Genomic DNA, 13051 nt, shown 5'->3' on the forward strand with positions numbered 1-13051 from the left:
GTGCGTACATACATGCACACTTGCGTCATATGGGAGAGTGGGAGTGTTTACTGAAAGTTAGATCTGCGAGGTTGAGACAAGTGGCCGGTTCAAGTCAGAAATCGCCAAAGAATTTGACATTCCGGCATCAGCTGTTTGACACTGTCCACCATTTTACGAAATGAACAAGGCAAGCTGAATGGGCTCGAGAAGATTTTCATGCGAGAGAAAGCGTGCCCGCGACTTGAAGAGGAAAAATCGCCAACTGCTTTGCCCACGTTGAATTCTCTCGCTATGCGAGCATGCTTGCCGAGCCGGTGCACGATTCCCAGAGCTGCAGCGATTGCTAAGGAGTATGTGAAAACATGTTGGCGAAGCCACCGAGGATAACTTCAATTCTTTGTGCTTGTGGATGAGGACGTTCCCGTTGCTCCTGCCACGGATGCTACTATGATAAACTTTGCGTGCGGCCAGAGTAGACACAGAGTAAGCACGAAGCGACGTCGGAGAGGCACCTCGGGAAACGCCGATGACTGCGGAGACTCGAAGCATCTTACGGCTGCTTTGAAACCAAGTGGAGTGCAGTGGCGGCGACATTGTTCTTGCAGTGCCAGGAGAAATTCAAGGAGAACTGACGCTTGGATGAAATTGTCGGCAAACTCCACATAATCATTTTTTTACTCGGTAAAGCTTTTGCTTGTTGTTCATAACCAAGGTTTGTGCTGGGTCCAGAGTCATGTTGGAATTGTAGGCAACGAAAAAGCGGACCAATTGCGACACCACAGAAATATATTACGATTTTGCGTTCTATAAACTCAGTTGTAAGTCGGCGCTACGTCCGTGTCACTTCTTTGTCTCGTCCTCGTCTTTTCGCGCTGTTTTTATTTCCCAATTATCTACTTCCACAAAGAATCTTACGGATACCTTAACTGGCATACCCTACCGGGATGTCAAGCCCCTCATTAGGAAAGCACTCTTAACCAGATTGCAGCTTGAATGGGGCCTACAAGCTGCATAACAAGCTGCGTGCAGTAAAACCAGTCTGGAAGTTGTGGGAAAATTCATCTCGTAAAAGTCGCTTCTACGAGGTTCTCCAGTTTAGCTTCAGAATTGGTTTCCTGACCCACGGACATCTCCCTTGTGGAGATGATGCTCCAGATTGTGATCACTCTGGTAAAGCGCTGAGAGTACTGCGTGTTCTATGGCTCTGTCCGGAACTCGAGCAGAGCACTTGTTTCCCAGGGTATTTTGCATATCAGATCCCGTTCCATCCTGCATTCCTGCTAGGCAAACATTCTAGAGTTCCGTTCGAGCAAGTCATTAACTTTTTAAAAAAAGGTGAGTTTTGGCACAAATTTTAAGTCTACTGTTCTCCACTTGTTAGGAACATTACCTTCATTGTACATTTGATCCTACTATAATCCTTAAGTCATCAACCTGAACAGCAAACTATGTTTGTTTGGTGCAGTGTGGCCCTCGTTGCTGTTGTGCCATCAAAGACCTAAACAGCAACCTTTTACAGCGGAGCTGTTAGGGGCTAGTTTCCCTAGGATCGTGTCCCCCGCAAAGAAATGTCGACACAAAACTCTGGACAGCTATCACCATCTATGAGCGACGGCGGCAACCAAACAATCGGCTTGCCGGCCTTCCTCGTAGATTGCAACAACCTTTTCAGCCTTCCCACTCTGGTTTTCACCAGAGTGGAAAGGCTGAATTTCCCTAGGTGTCGTCCTCGAGGTCGTCCTGGAAGTCGTCCTTGAGGTCGTCCCAGAAGTCTTCCTTGAGGTCGTCCTAGAAATTGTCTTCGAAATCATCCTAGCAGCCATCCTTGAGGTCGTCCTAGACATCATCCCTGAGGCCGTCCTAGATGTCGTCCCTGAGGTCGTCCTTGAAGTCGTCCCTGAGGTTGTCTTCTAGGCGTTGTTCTTAGATCGTCTTAGAAGTCTGTCTACAGGTCGTCCTGGACCTCGTCTTTGAGGTCGTCCTAGACGCCGTCCTAGTGGTCATCTGACCATGGTACAGCTTCGCTGGTCTCCCTTTTTCACCAGGGTGGAAAGGCTAAAAGTTTTATCTTAAAATTCAGTTGGGTGCCACATTTTGTTTCACTTATAGAGCAATTGCTCATTATGTTCCTCTGTTGTGTGTCCCCATTCATGAAACAGGCACCTTAATATTCGCCTCGCATGACATCGTTGCAGTCTAGAGCAGTTCGGCTAGATGTTTGTTTGTTCGAGAGGTTTGCACGCTGTTTGGATTTTACCGCCTTCCTTGTTGAGAAGAGTTCCTTACAGCAGTATGCTTATGGTTTGGCACCCCTGGTGTATAATAAGGTCGCCCTAGAAACGCTTTTAACTAGAGTGAAGGTTTTATGGTTTTTGCAAGATGAATTGTACATACTGTCTATAAGAAATGGTCATTTTCAACATTGTAAAAAGTTTTCTAGGCCCAATATTGAAAGAATGATGTGCAGAAAAGATATACACGGACCGGAAATGTTCCAGGAATACCCAACAGAGGGTGCCAGTCCGCCGTCGTTAGTGATCCCAAGGTTGCACAATGCACACTGTTGTAACCAAACACAAGTGTGTGAAACGGCCCTTCAAGAGACCAGTGATGTGATGGCTGTGCCAAAGTGCTTACCCCGCTACGTCCTGCTGCATTTCACGAAATGGGATCAATTGGCACCTACCTTGCACCAAAGCGTCATTTCCCTTTATTCTATCAAAAGTGTAATAGCTGAGGTCCCTCTACATGATGCCAGATCATTAGGATAGGCTCGGCCGAATTTTCGGAACTTTTGATCATCGCTTTAAATAACATACTACTCGATTTGATCTCTGCACAAACACGGTGGGTGCTTGGAAGTTGCACAATATTTCTCACGTTGGGGGTCTGTTTTGGTGTGTTAGGCGGCTTCGTTGAGTGCGCTTCTCACGGCGTACTGGTGCACTGCAGTGAAGCAAGAACCGCAGAGGTAGGCATTGCAACTTTGCGTATCTCACTTCTCTGCAGCACAGTCACGTGCTGAGGGTAGAGCACTCTTCTGGAAGCGGAACGTTGCACGTGCAAGCATCGGGTATACCAAAAAATAACAAAAAAAGAACTTGAATAAATAACAAAAAAAGAACTTGAATACTTAAAATAGAAATAATAAAAACACGGAGGACTTTCCCAAGCAACCACAGCACTTACCAAGTTCAAGAACTTGGTAAATGCCGATGTACCAATTCTACCTTGCGGTGAAAGGCTCCGAGTAAGACTGTGGCTAGTATATGAGATATATGAAGGATGGACAATAGATAAAGAATGAATGCAATTTTTTGACAACTTTCTTTTTTTAAACTTGTGATTTAGCAAAGATACTTGTCTATTGTGGGAAGATTTATATGGATGACTCTATAAGCTCGTATAGTTATGTTGAGTCTCTCGTTTAATTATCACATTTACATAGGTTCCATCTGTGTGGCGGCACCGTGAACGGAGTAAACATTACACTAAATTAGCTGGACCAAACAATGAATTGAAGACTTAGGAATACCCTAATGAGTTTGACTGAATTATTTCTAAACTTCATTGTTTGCGTGCCAGGCTTTGTAATCATGGTGCTCTTTTTATAAAATGTCATTGATCTTAATAATTGAATGACAAAAGTTTTGTTTTAATCTGAATTAAGAATTGCGATTTTATTACGACCTTTAGAACTTCAACGGGAGATCAATTTGGGTGCTCAATATCATTCCGTTGTAACATTACCGTAGAAACCCACATATAATACAAACCTGCTTATAATACGAGGCATGATTTAAGGACCGCGAAAAAGGAGAAAAGAAAGTTTTATTCACGTATAACACGAAACGATTTAAGGAACACGAAAATTTTCTGCGTAAAATACGACCCAGGACGTCTTAAGAAGAACACTTATTTGCGTCGTAATTGAACCTTATTTACTGTCGTCACTTCCATCAGACTCCTTCCGACGCCTCCTTCCAAAGGCAGTCGTCTTCAGTGCCGTCGAGCGCGTTTGAAATCCCGCGCTTCTTGAAAGAGCAAGCGACGAGCGTGCGCCGACGCAGTGAAAACCAGAAAGCGAGCAACCCAATGTCGGCTTGCCAAAGTTCTCTCGCCTTCTCTTGCAGCAGCTCGATGTTTACGGCGAGGTGCCGTTCACGTTGCTCTTGTACAAAGTCGCTAAGACTTGCCTCGACGTCGGGGAACGCGCCATTCTTTGGGCTCCTAAAGCTTCTTCTCGTTCCGTTGCATGCCAACGGAGCTTGCTTTTGTCGTCTCCATCCGCAGATGCTGTCTTTATTTACGGCGAATTGTCGTCCGGCAGCACTGTTGCCGATGTCTTCCGCAACTAAAATCACTTTTTTGAAGGCGGCCAAGTTTTCTTTACGCGCCAACGCCATTGCCTAACCTGACTGCGGACGGATGGTGGCGCCTCAGACATTGCTATTTTTATTATGATGATAGCTGTTTTGAATGCCATATTGCTTCGAAACCGAAACTACGTCAAACTGCATTAGATCGCACCTCATCGAAGCTCAAAATTGTCGGAATCCGCGTATAATATGAGCCGCAAATTTTACATGGCAAAATTTAAAAAAGACCTCGTATTATATGCATGTTTTTACGATATTTCGGTGGAAAATAACATGGTTTGCCTTTGGCTCCATACCTAAAATAGCCATTCACAAATGTTCATACTGGTCCTCATTGCTGAGCATATTGTTGTCATGCCTGGCACATCCACACACAAGTAAACAGCTAGTTCTTTGTTTGGGGCATTTCGGAGAAACAAACCTGTTGCGCAGTTAATGCTAAGAAAAGGTTGCACAGAAATGGGAAGGTTAAGTATACATTGTCTTTTGATGGATGGGCCAACATATGAATTTTAACATATACTATTTGCAGCAGTAGGAATGAAAGTGAAGTGTATGTGTATGTTCTAAAAGGTGCTCCAAAACGGCCCGGACCAATCGCATCACTGTATGACAGAAAAGCAGGTAGCGAGGAACAAGATGACCCTTCTTCATATGTGATAGTTTTGTCAGAGTGTGTTCCGATGTGGTGCTATACACCAACATGTTGTTTTGTTTACAAACAAGTCCACATTTTCCCACACCAGGTGTGGGCACTGCACGTGAGCGGAGGTGAAACGTCCGCGTACGAGCAGTGCCGACACCAGTTGGTGTACTAGCAGTTTCGGTGATGCCAGCTCACGGGTGCCTTTCTGTCGTTCAAGCAGACTACAGACTACGTTAGTTTGCATGTGCCTCAATTGATAACTGTTGATTTATTCTAAATACTTCGCATATGACGTTTTTGTTTCCTTTTTATCTAGTGAATTACAGTGTCTCCGAAATGCTTGTTATAAATATAATCTTTAAAATGTAAAAAAAAGCCTGGAGTTTGTTATGACAACTCACGCGGTGTGCATCACAGTGTCTGATTCTTAATTTGTTGAGTTTTTGGATTCTCCTGTGGAAAACTTTGCTTTGCAGTCACCAGAGTGTAGAATGTGCGGCCATTTTATTTGTGCACATGCTTGCTGTTGCGATGCTCGATGCCCCACGCTTGCTTTGGTTAATGAAGCTTTGTGGTATGGACGCTTTCATATGAAGTGGCAGTTGCTGGGGAGCATTCGTACAGCACTGTTCAAACCAATTCTAAGTGAGAGTTCTTTGCAATGTCGCTTTTACTCTACCGCATCGGACATGTTGCAGAAGAGTTTGCCACATTTTGACTTTTGGTCAAAGGAAAAGCTGAAATTCTAAACTTCATAAATTGTCATGCTTGGCCCTATAAATTAAGGCAATTGATTCATTTGTTTTCACTAATATTTGCTAAAGATTGGTCCTAAATTTAAAAGCTCTCGCTGAGAAGCCCACTACACTTTTTCCACATTTTTTGGATTCTGCAAAAACAAATTCAGTCGTATTCTTCAGCGGGTGTATACATCATTTTAGGGATGTTGAAGTGTCGCCGACTTTCTAGACCTTACAGGTCTCGATCTCAGAGATGGTCTCGCATGTTTTGCTGCAGTCAGGCGAATAAGTAAACATTTATAGTTGAAGCAATTTCAGGAGCCAGCCACCACCTCCTCCGGCTAGTTGTTTTGGGGAATCATTTTGTTTACTGGTTTGCAAAACGCAAAAAGGAAACGACTGGCAAGTAATGAGGGACCAGCACCACAGAACACAATAAAGCCAACAAGATACACGAAGTCGCTTTTATTTATGCATTTACTATGCACATGAGAGTTTCTCAAGTTTCGATTGCCCATTTTAAACTTTACTAGCCATCTCTTTCTCTATCTCCTCTCGTTCAGATAATAGAAATTTCACTGTGGTAGGTGCCATACAGGGGTAAAGTGCTAAATTTTTCATTTTAGTTATCCAACACTTTGGTACTGGGGTAACTATGGTACACATCCATCTCGGTTCTTCTACCATTCAGCGCATTAAACGTTTGCTTAGCCCGACAGTATGTGATATCATGTTTTATTATGCTAAAAAGCACGATAAAATGTCATGCCACAAATCATACGGCACCAAATCAACTCAGTGTGCGATTTTTTGGCAGTGTATGCATTTATTTTCCTGCTTCGCTACATCTGAGGCCAGCAGCCCCTCTTTGTCCAACCTTCGGCAAGCCGTACAAAGCAGATCATCTATCACCGGGGAAAAAGGTTTTTCTCGTTAACTCTGTTGAGAGGCAGAGTCATCTGGTTGGGTGAAAAAGAGAATCAAAAAAGAAGAGGCGAGAGCCTCATAACAGCATATTTTTCCGATCCCTATTTTGAGGTTTATGAATGTAAACTGTTTATTCTGAGCAGTCATTTTCCAAAGTGAGAAAATCTTTTTGTGATGCTTTTGAAACGTCGTTGACAGTGGAAAGGGTTGGCTATTTTTGGGCTGTTCTAACAGAAAGAGGACTCTTTGGCCGTGTGTTTGAGCGAAGTGTCTGTCCTCTGCAGGGTCACAGCTGAAGGTGATGCACAACCTCCGTCTGCTGTCTGCCAACGTGCTCGACCTATGCCGCCACACGACTTACGGCATGGGGTGGGTGCCAGGTTTTTTTGTTTCTTCCTGCATGCCAAACGCAAAATTCGGTCTCAGTAACGCTGTCTGCATGCCTTCAACCCACGACATATTTCTCGTATATTGTACTTTTCGAGACATGGTGGTATGCAGGGGTGGCTCGACCTCGCATCCCGCGTTCACTCTTTTGAGCGGCCATGTTCGGCCCTTGTTTATTCGTAACTGTAACTAACTTGTTTTCAGAGTCGTGAAATGCCGAGTTTATTTGTAATTTCTAGATCTCGGTGTTTGCCATGAAGCACAGGTTGAACGACATGCCGTAGATTCACCTTTCTGTAAATATAAAAGAGCACACCAAAACAAAAGTTGCCTAAACAAAAAATAAATAAATAAATGTAGGTGCCATGAGAAATTGACATTGCAAGATAAACCATTGTTTTCATTGTATGCTCATATGTGCTGCTACAGGTAAAAAGTTGGGAGGGGCAGGGAGAAAAATCAAACGGTAACGTGCCCGAGTATGTGTGGCACCCGAGGGTTTAATCAGACTTCATGTTACGTTCAACTCTCGGTATTTCAAAGTTGCTTCAATAGAACTTTCGGTTAATTTTAAAGCGTGGGTATGGTTCCATTAACGATGCATACGAGCTTATGGGAAAAAAATGTGCTGTAATTCTAAGTTTAATCCGGTGTCTGTTTAATTCTAAGGATTTCTTTTGTGTGCTTCAGAACCTTGGTAATTCCAAGAACATGAAAATGATGCTGAACAACTTCGACCTTTCTCTGAATCGTGTAGCTATTCCTCAAGGTAGATGCTGGAACCGAGCGCGGGTAAACAGTTGCAGGGCAGGCAGAAGAATGACTGTCTCCTGGGGTAGAGTTTGTTTGCTCGAGCCGTTTCTTCTTTTCCTTTGCACCCGGGTTTCTCGAATGCTTCGCTTCTACTTTGCTCTTATATCACCAATCTAATCGAACAAGTATCTCCTCTTTTGTTTGAAATCGGGTCACTGGCGATGTTCGCAGATGGGTCTCCCAAGGTTTCTCTAAAGGGGCCGTCGGACGTGTACGCTGCGAGAGCTTCTTGGGCTTTTGGACATGTCGAAGCTATTGCCATTTTTAGGGGATAGGCGATGTTTGGGAATTCCACTAAAATAAATATTTCGCCCCAAAAGAGGTGGGTGGGCGATATTTCGGGCGTTCTCTCGGAACTTTAAGGTAGTTCACGCAAGATTTGCTTGTCGATGGAAGAAACAGTGCTTTTGGCTATGGAAATGTCTGGATAAAATACGGTAGAACCTCGTTAATTCGAAGTCGGTTGGACTGCGAAAAATTTGCGAATTAAGTGGATTTGCGAATTATCCAAAAACGAAAGAAAATGACAAAATATTGTGCGCGAAGACTTGAATCTTGAAGGAAACATTTTATTCAAAATGAGTAGTCAAAACAAGAGAACATCACCCAAAGTAGTTGGCGATATGGGACTGCTGCGTTCTGTAATTAGCGGCACCGACCATCATATTTTCAAGAAGGCTAACTAGGCGCATCATCTCAGAATCGCCGCCGTTACGTACGGAGGACATTCGGCGACTGTATAACTTCCCCTAGAGTGGGGGCCCAAGGCGGCTCATCATTGTCATCAATCTCTGCCGTCACACTCAGTGATTTCGCTCTCAAGGTCCATGTAGCAGGTTTAGTCATTCTCTTGTATGTTTAAGTAGTCTGTGAAACTTGTGCCGACCGACTCAACGTCACTGTCCTTAATGCGGGAGCAAAACTCCTCTCCCTCATTGTCAATCCCAGGGACAATACTGGCACTAGCACTGGCAGTATCCTCTTGCTCAATGGCTGGTCGCATGTAGGCGATTTGGTGAGCGACCAGACAAGCAGCAGCGACCTGCTTCGCTGTTGCTCGGTCAACAGCGAAGTGGGTCGCCGAGCAACAGCGAAGCGACCTGCTTTCATGTGGTTTGCCTCGTCGCTCGCGACGAGGAAAACTGCATGAAAGCGACGGGAGCGAGTGACCGGGGGGATGAGCGACGCGACAGGCAACAGTGAGAAATCTCCGTCACTTGACGCTGACTCTCGTTGAAGTCGCCGTTGCTCGTCTTGTCGCTCGCTACATCGATTACATGCGGTTCAGTTATGGCCCAACGGCCCAAACCACAGCGGCGTGGCGCCAAGAATACCGACCACTGACACCTATTACCCAACCCATGTGAGACGAGAGTGACTAAGCCTACCCAATGCCCGCCCTAGCCCCCCTCCCCCAAAAAACAAAGGGACTTTACATGGACCAGCAAACAGGAAACGAATCAGCGAAGACGCTTGCCGTCTTTGTTTTTTCTGTTGAATCTGGATGCCAACTGGCGCCACCTAGCAACTAAAAATTGAACGTGGAAGACCAAATCGGCAAATTAACCGAATAGGCACACGCGGAGGGCTCAGATTATCCGGTCATATTTTCATGAGAAGTCACGGGACCGTGGAAATTTTGCGAATTGTCCGGGATTCGGAATAAACCGAGATTGAATTATCGAGGTTCTACTGTAGCACAAAGCTAACAAGCACCTTAGTGCTTCTTTATTCGACGCATGAAAAAGGAATAAGCGAGGTTCCATGAGGAGCCGGACTTGTTTTATTGCGGTTCTTGAGGTGAATGTGCAATGTGTACTGTCAAGTGGATGAAACTCGAGTTGTGTTGCAGGGTTCCGGCGCCCCAGAGGCTCCAGATGGCCATGTCCCTGCACTCCAACAGCCTGTCTGGTCTGGTGCTGCTCGTGGACAATCGCATCAACTCCTACGTCGGCATCAAGAGAGGTCTTGCCCGTCGCTTCGTCTAACGCTCGTTATTCCTGGGGATTACCCTTTGGTACAATCGAGAAGATCAGCCGTTATTGAACCATTAATCGCCGTATTTTCTGGTCTATCCGCACTCGGGGTATGGTCTGCAGGAGCAAATTTCGGCCAAAAAGAATGTGGTTTTCCTTAAAAAGTCAGTGCGTAAAATATTCTTGTACGCAACACACTTTTGCCCACTTCGTAATACACAATGAAGGTCGTATCGTTTAGAAATCATCATTAACATAGCCCGTCATTCACAAAATGCGCAACGTTTGGTCATAATTGAGGATCTCAAAAAAAAAAATCCTCGTGTAGTCCATACCCATAGAGAGACCGCACTGCGTAAAGTTTTAACTTTTCAAAACACATTTTTTGGATAATACGGTATTTATCGACGCACTACTATTAACTGCATATTTACCGATTTGAGGAATCAAAAACACCTAATTTGCGCGAAAACAAAGATCTTCGTCTATGGTTGCCGCTCCTCGAGACCATAGAGTTATTACAATGTACGCTAGAGGTTCAACTGGCGCTAGTGTCTATGCGACTTCCGTGACGCAAATTGAAGCAGACAGCAACCAGTCTACTTTTCCAGTCTTCCCGTGTATTCCTATGGAAAAGCGCGCGTGCATTTTGTCTCTTCGCCGGAAAATAACACTGAACACTTTGGTTATTTGGGTCGTACCGAATAGTATGTACCTTGCGCAATCTGAATTAGGTGAGCAAAGACGGGAGCAGAAGGAGGGGGGGCAATCCCCGGGCACTAACATCTCCGGTCTCGAGAGAAAGAAGGCGACGAAATATCGGAAAAAGAAAGCAGACGAAGGGTTAGACGCGTTCGTTTTGCCGCGACAAGTTCAAGTTGCTCGACTGCTTGTCAGCTAGAAAATAACGAGGTACAGGCCTTACAGGTGATGTTTTGCTGCTTTTTATATTAAGGCGTCGCCAGTGACGGGGGCTTATCGGGACTGCCAACCGGGGCTGCCGATGACCGCATCTATGCCCCGCCGCTCCAATGCGGCCAAATGCATGGGACCTTTCACTCTTGATTATTACATTAACTCTATGGTCTAGACAGAAGAATTTCGTACCCCAACTAAGGGTTTCTGGACTGCACTTAGTGTCGGGTGAGGAACCTCTTTGCTATTGGCTAGGAGAAGAAAGTATTTTGAAATGGTAGTTATACATACAAAGACAGCTTCATGACTCTACGGCACTATTGTTGCTGCAATAAGATGCCGAATTCCTCCAACATGGTGCCAAGAAAAAAGAGGGCAGTCGAGCTGGTGGATGTTAATCATGATGTAGAATACCTGAGACTTTGGTAAAAGAGGGGAACTTGGTGGGAGAAAAATGACAGAGGAAGAAGAATGTTTCAAACTCAGCTACTGCGTTTATTTCCTCAAAGCCTTATATAGCCACAACCCATTCACCGACCACCGACGTCACAATGCCAACCTTTGTTATACATTTCAACCCGCACTGACCTTCACTTGACTCATAAACAGTGACCTCGCCAAGGCACTGATAGCAGACAACAATGTTGGTTTCGATTTCGAGTCTAACCAGAAGTGACATCAGGGGAAAGGACCCCATACTACTAATCGTGTGTTATTTGTGTATTCAGCCATGAATTAGCAACTATCCTTGTATTTGATCAATAATTAATGGTGTATTCAACTATTAATTAACTGCATATTTGGCCATTGGCAATTAACCGTAAAATTACTTTTTTTCCTGCCCCCATGGATAAACTATGCGTCGCAGAAAGCTCTAAGTCTGCACAAATATGACACCTTTTAACAGTGGTGATGGAGATGAAGGATTTAGCGCATTACGTTACCCAGATCAAAAGATAAAATGAAAGTGAAATTTCTCCGAGCCAATGTCCACCCAGACCTAATTTTCGTTGCACCAAGAAATAGAATTATGGGTGCCTGGGGCTAATATTTCGCTGGAAAAAAACTTGCAAGCGAGAGGGACGACATGTTGTTTTCTTTCTTGCCGAGTGGGAAGTTTGTACGGAAGTGTAAGCGGCCCCTTCTGGGCGAGAGATCAGAGACAGTCGCAGTCATTGCCGCTTCGTCGGGCTCGACCACTTAAAGTCAACGACGCTTGGTATCGGCACCGGTCGATAGATGGAGCGAGCCGCCCCCCGATTTCGAGTGTTTGGCCGTACTCATTCGTCAGCTCCGGAATGAGGCTCGGCGCATCTTGTGAGCATACTATTTCTTTGTTTTCTTTACGCGGTCCGGCTTTCGGATGACGACTGTCGGAAGCTGCCTGCCGACGCCGTAAGCACCTTGAATTTGTCGTTGAGTGGCACAGGGCCAGGGACACAAGGATGCGAGCAGAGCGCGGCAAGTCGTAAGCACCGACATCGGAGCTCCTGAGAGAAAGAATGAGAAAGGGAGCGACGGAAAAGCGGAGAAAGAAAGCGAACGAAAGGTTAGGTGTGTTCGTTTCGCCACAATGAGTTGAGTTGTTAGAGTGCTCGTCGACTCAGTTTTTTCTTTTGTACAATGCTTGACATTTTTGTTTTTGTGCAAGATAAAACGAGAAAATAACAACAAAAAACTTTCAGCCTTTCCATTTTGGTGAAGAAGTAGGAGTAGCGGAGCTGTAGGTTCTGTTCCCAGCGGTGGCTTTCCAGGCAAGCGATCTGCTCTTCTTTCGCAAGGGAATTTGAAGCGCTCGATGCAGTCGAACTTTGGCGATAGCGGCCTCGCAGCGGTGGCGAAACCATTCGCGCTGCTTCGCATTTCGCCGCTCATTCCGTTCCCGCTCTTCTTCCTCCGAAGAAATGTTGCCACGATTTATGAGCGACGGCGGCAAACAGACAGCCGGCAAACACAACACTCTGGACAGCTACCGCCATCTATGAGCGACGGCGGCAACTGGAGTTTTGTGTTTACATTTCTTTGCGGGTGACATGATCCTGGGGATCGTCTGCTGTAAAAAAACAAGATACAGAGACAGAGATTCAGACCTCGCATGTGATGTTTTCCTGCTTCTTTGTGTATATTTGAAGCATAGGCAACATTATGTGCCCACTGGGACCACCGATGTATGTGCCCATGCCCCGCCGTTTCGAATCGACCGAATAGCATGGGACCATTCCCTCTAGGTTCAAAGTCTGGGACTTTGTGTGTTGTGCTGTCCTTTCTGTTTTCCCCAGTCTCGGG

General features: G+C 45.2%; 1 protein-coding gene across 3 annotated transcripts in view; it reads left to right on the forward strand.

Moving 5' to 3' along the window:
* The window catches only part of LOC8034107 (protein C12orf4 homolog), a 106968-nt gene that overhangs the window by 23707 nt on the left and 70210 nt on the right, over positions 1–13051 (forward strand). For all 3 annotated transcript variants that reach the window (XM_029966659.3, XM_042294402.1, XM_042294403.1), the window contains 2 exons: positions 6959–7043; positions 9727–9839. In XM_029966659.3, the coding sequence (XP_029822519.2) occupies positions 6959–7043; positions 9727–9839 (198 nt within the window). The remainder of the gene's footprint in view (positions 1–6958; positions 7044–9726; positions 9840–13051) is intronic.

Source organism: Ixodes scapularis, unplaced genomic scaffold, assembly GCF_016920785.2.
Source record: "Ixodes scapularis isolate PalLabHiFi unplaced genomic scaffold, ASM1692078v2 PGA_scaffold6__148_contigs__length_123643588, whole genome shotgun sequence".
NCBI classification, from domain to species: Eukaryota; Metazoa; Arthropoda; class Arachnida; order Ixodida; family Ixodidae; genus Ixodes; species Ixodes scapularis.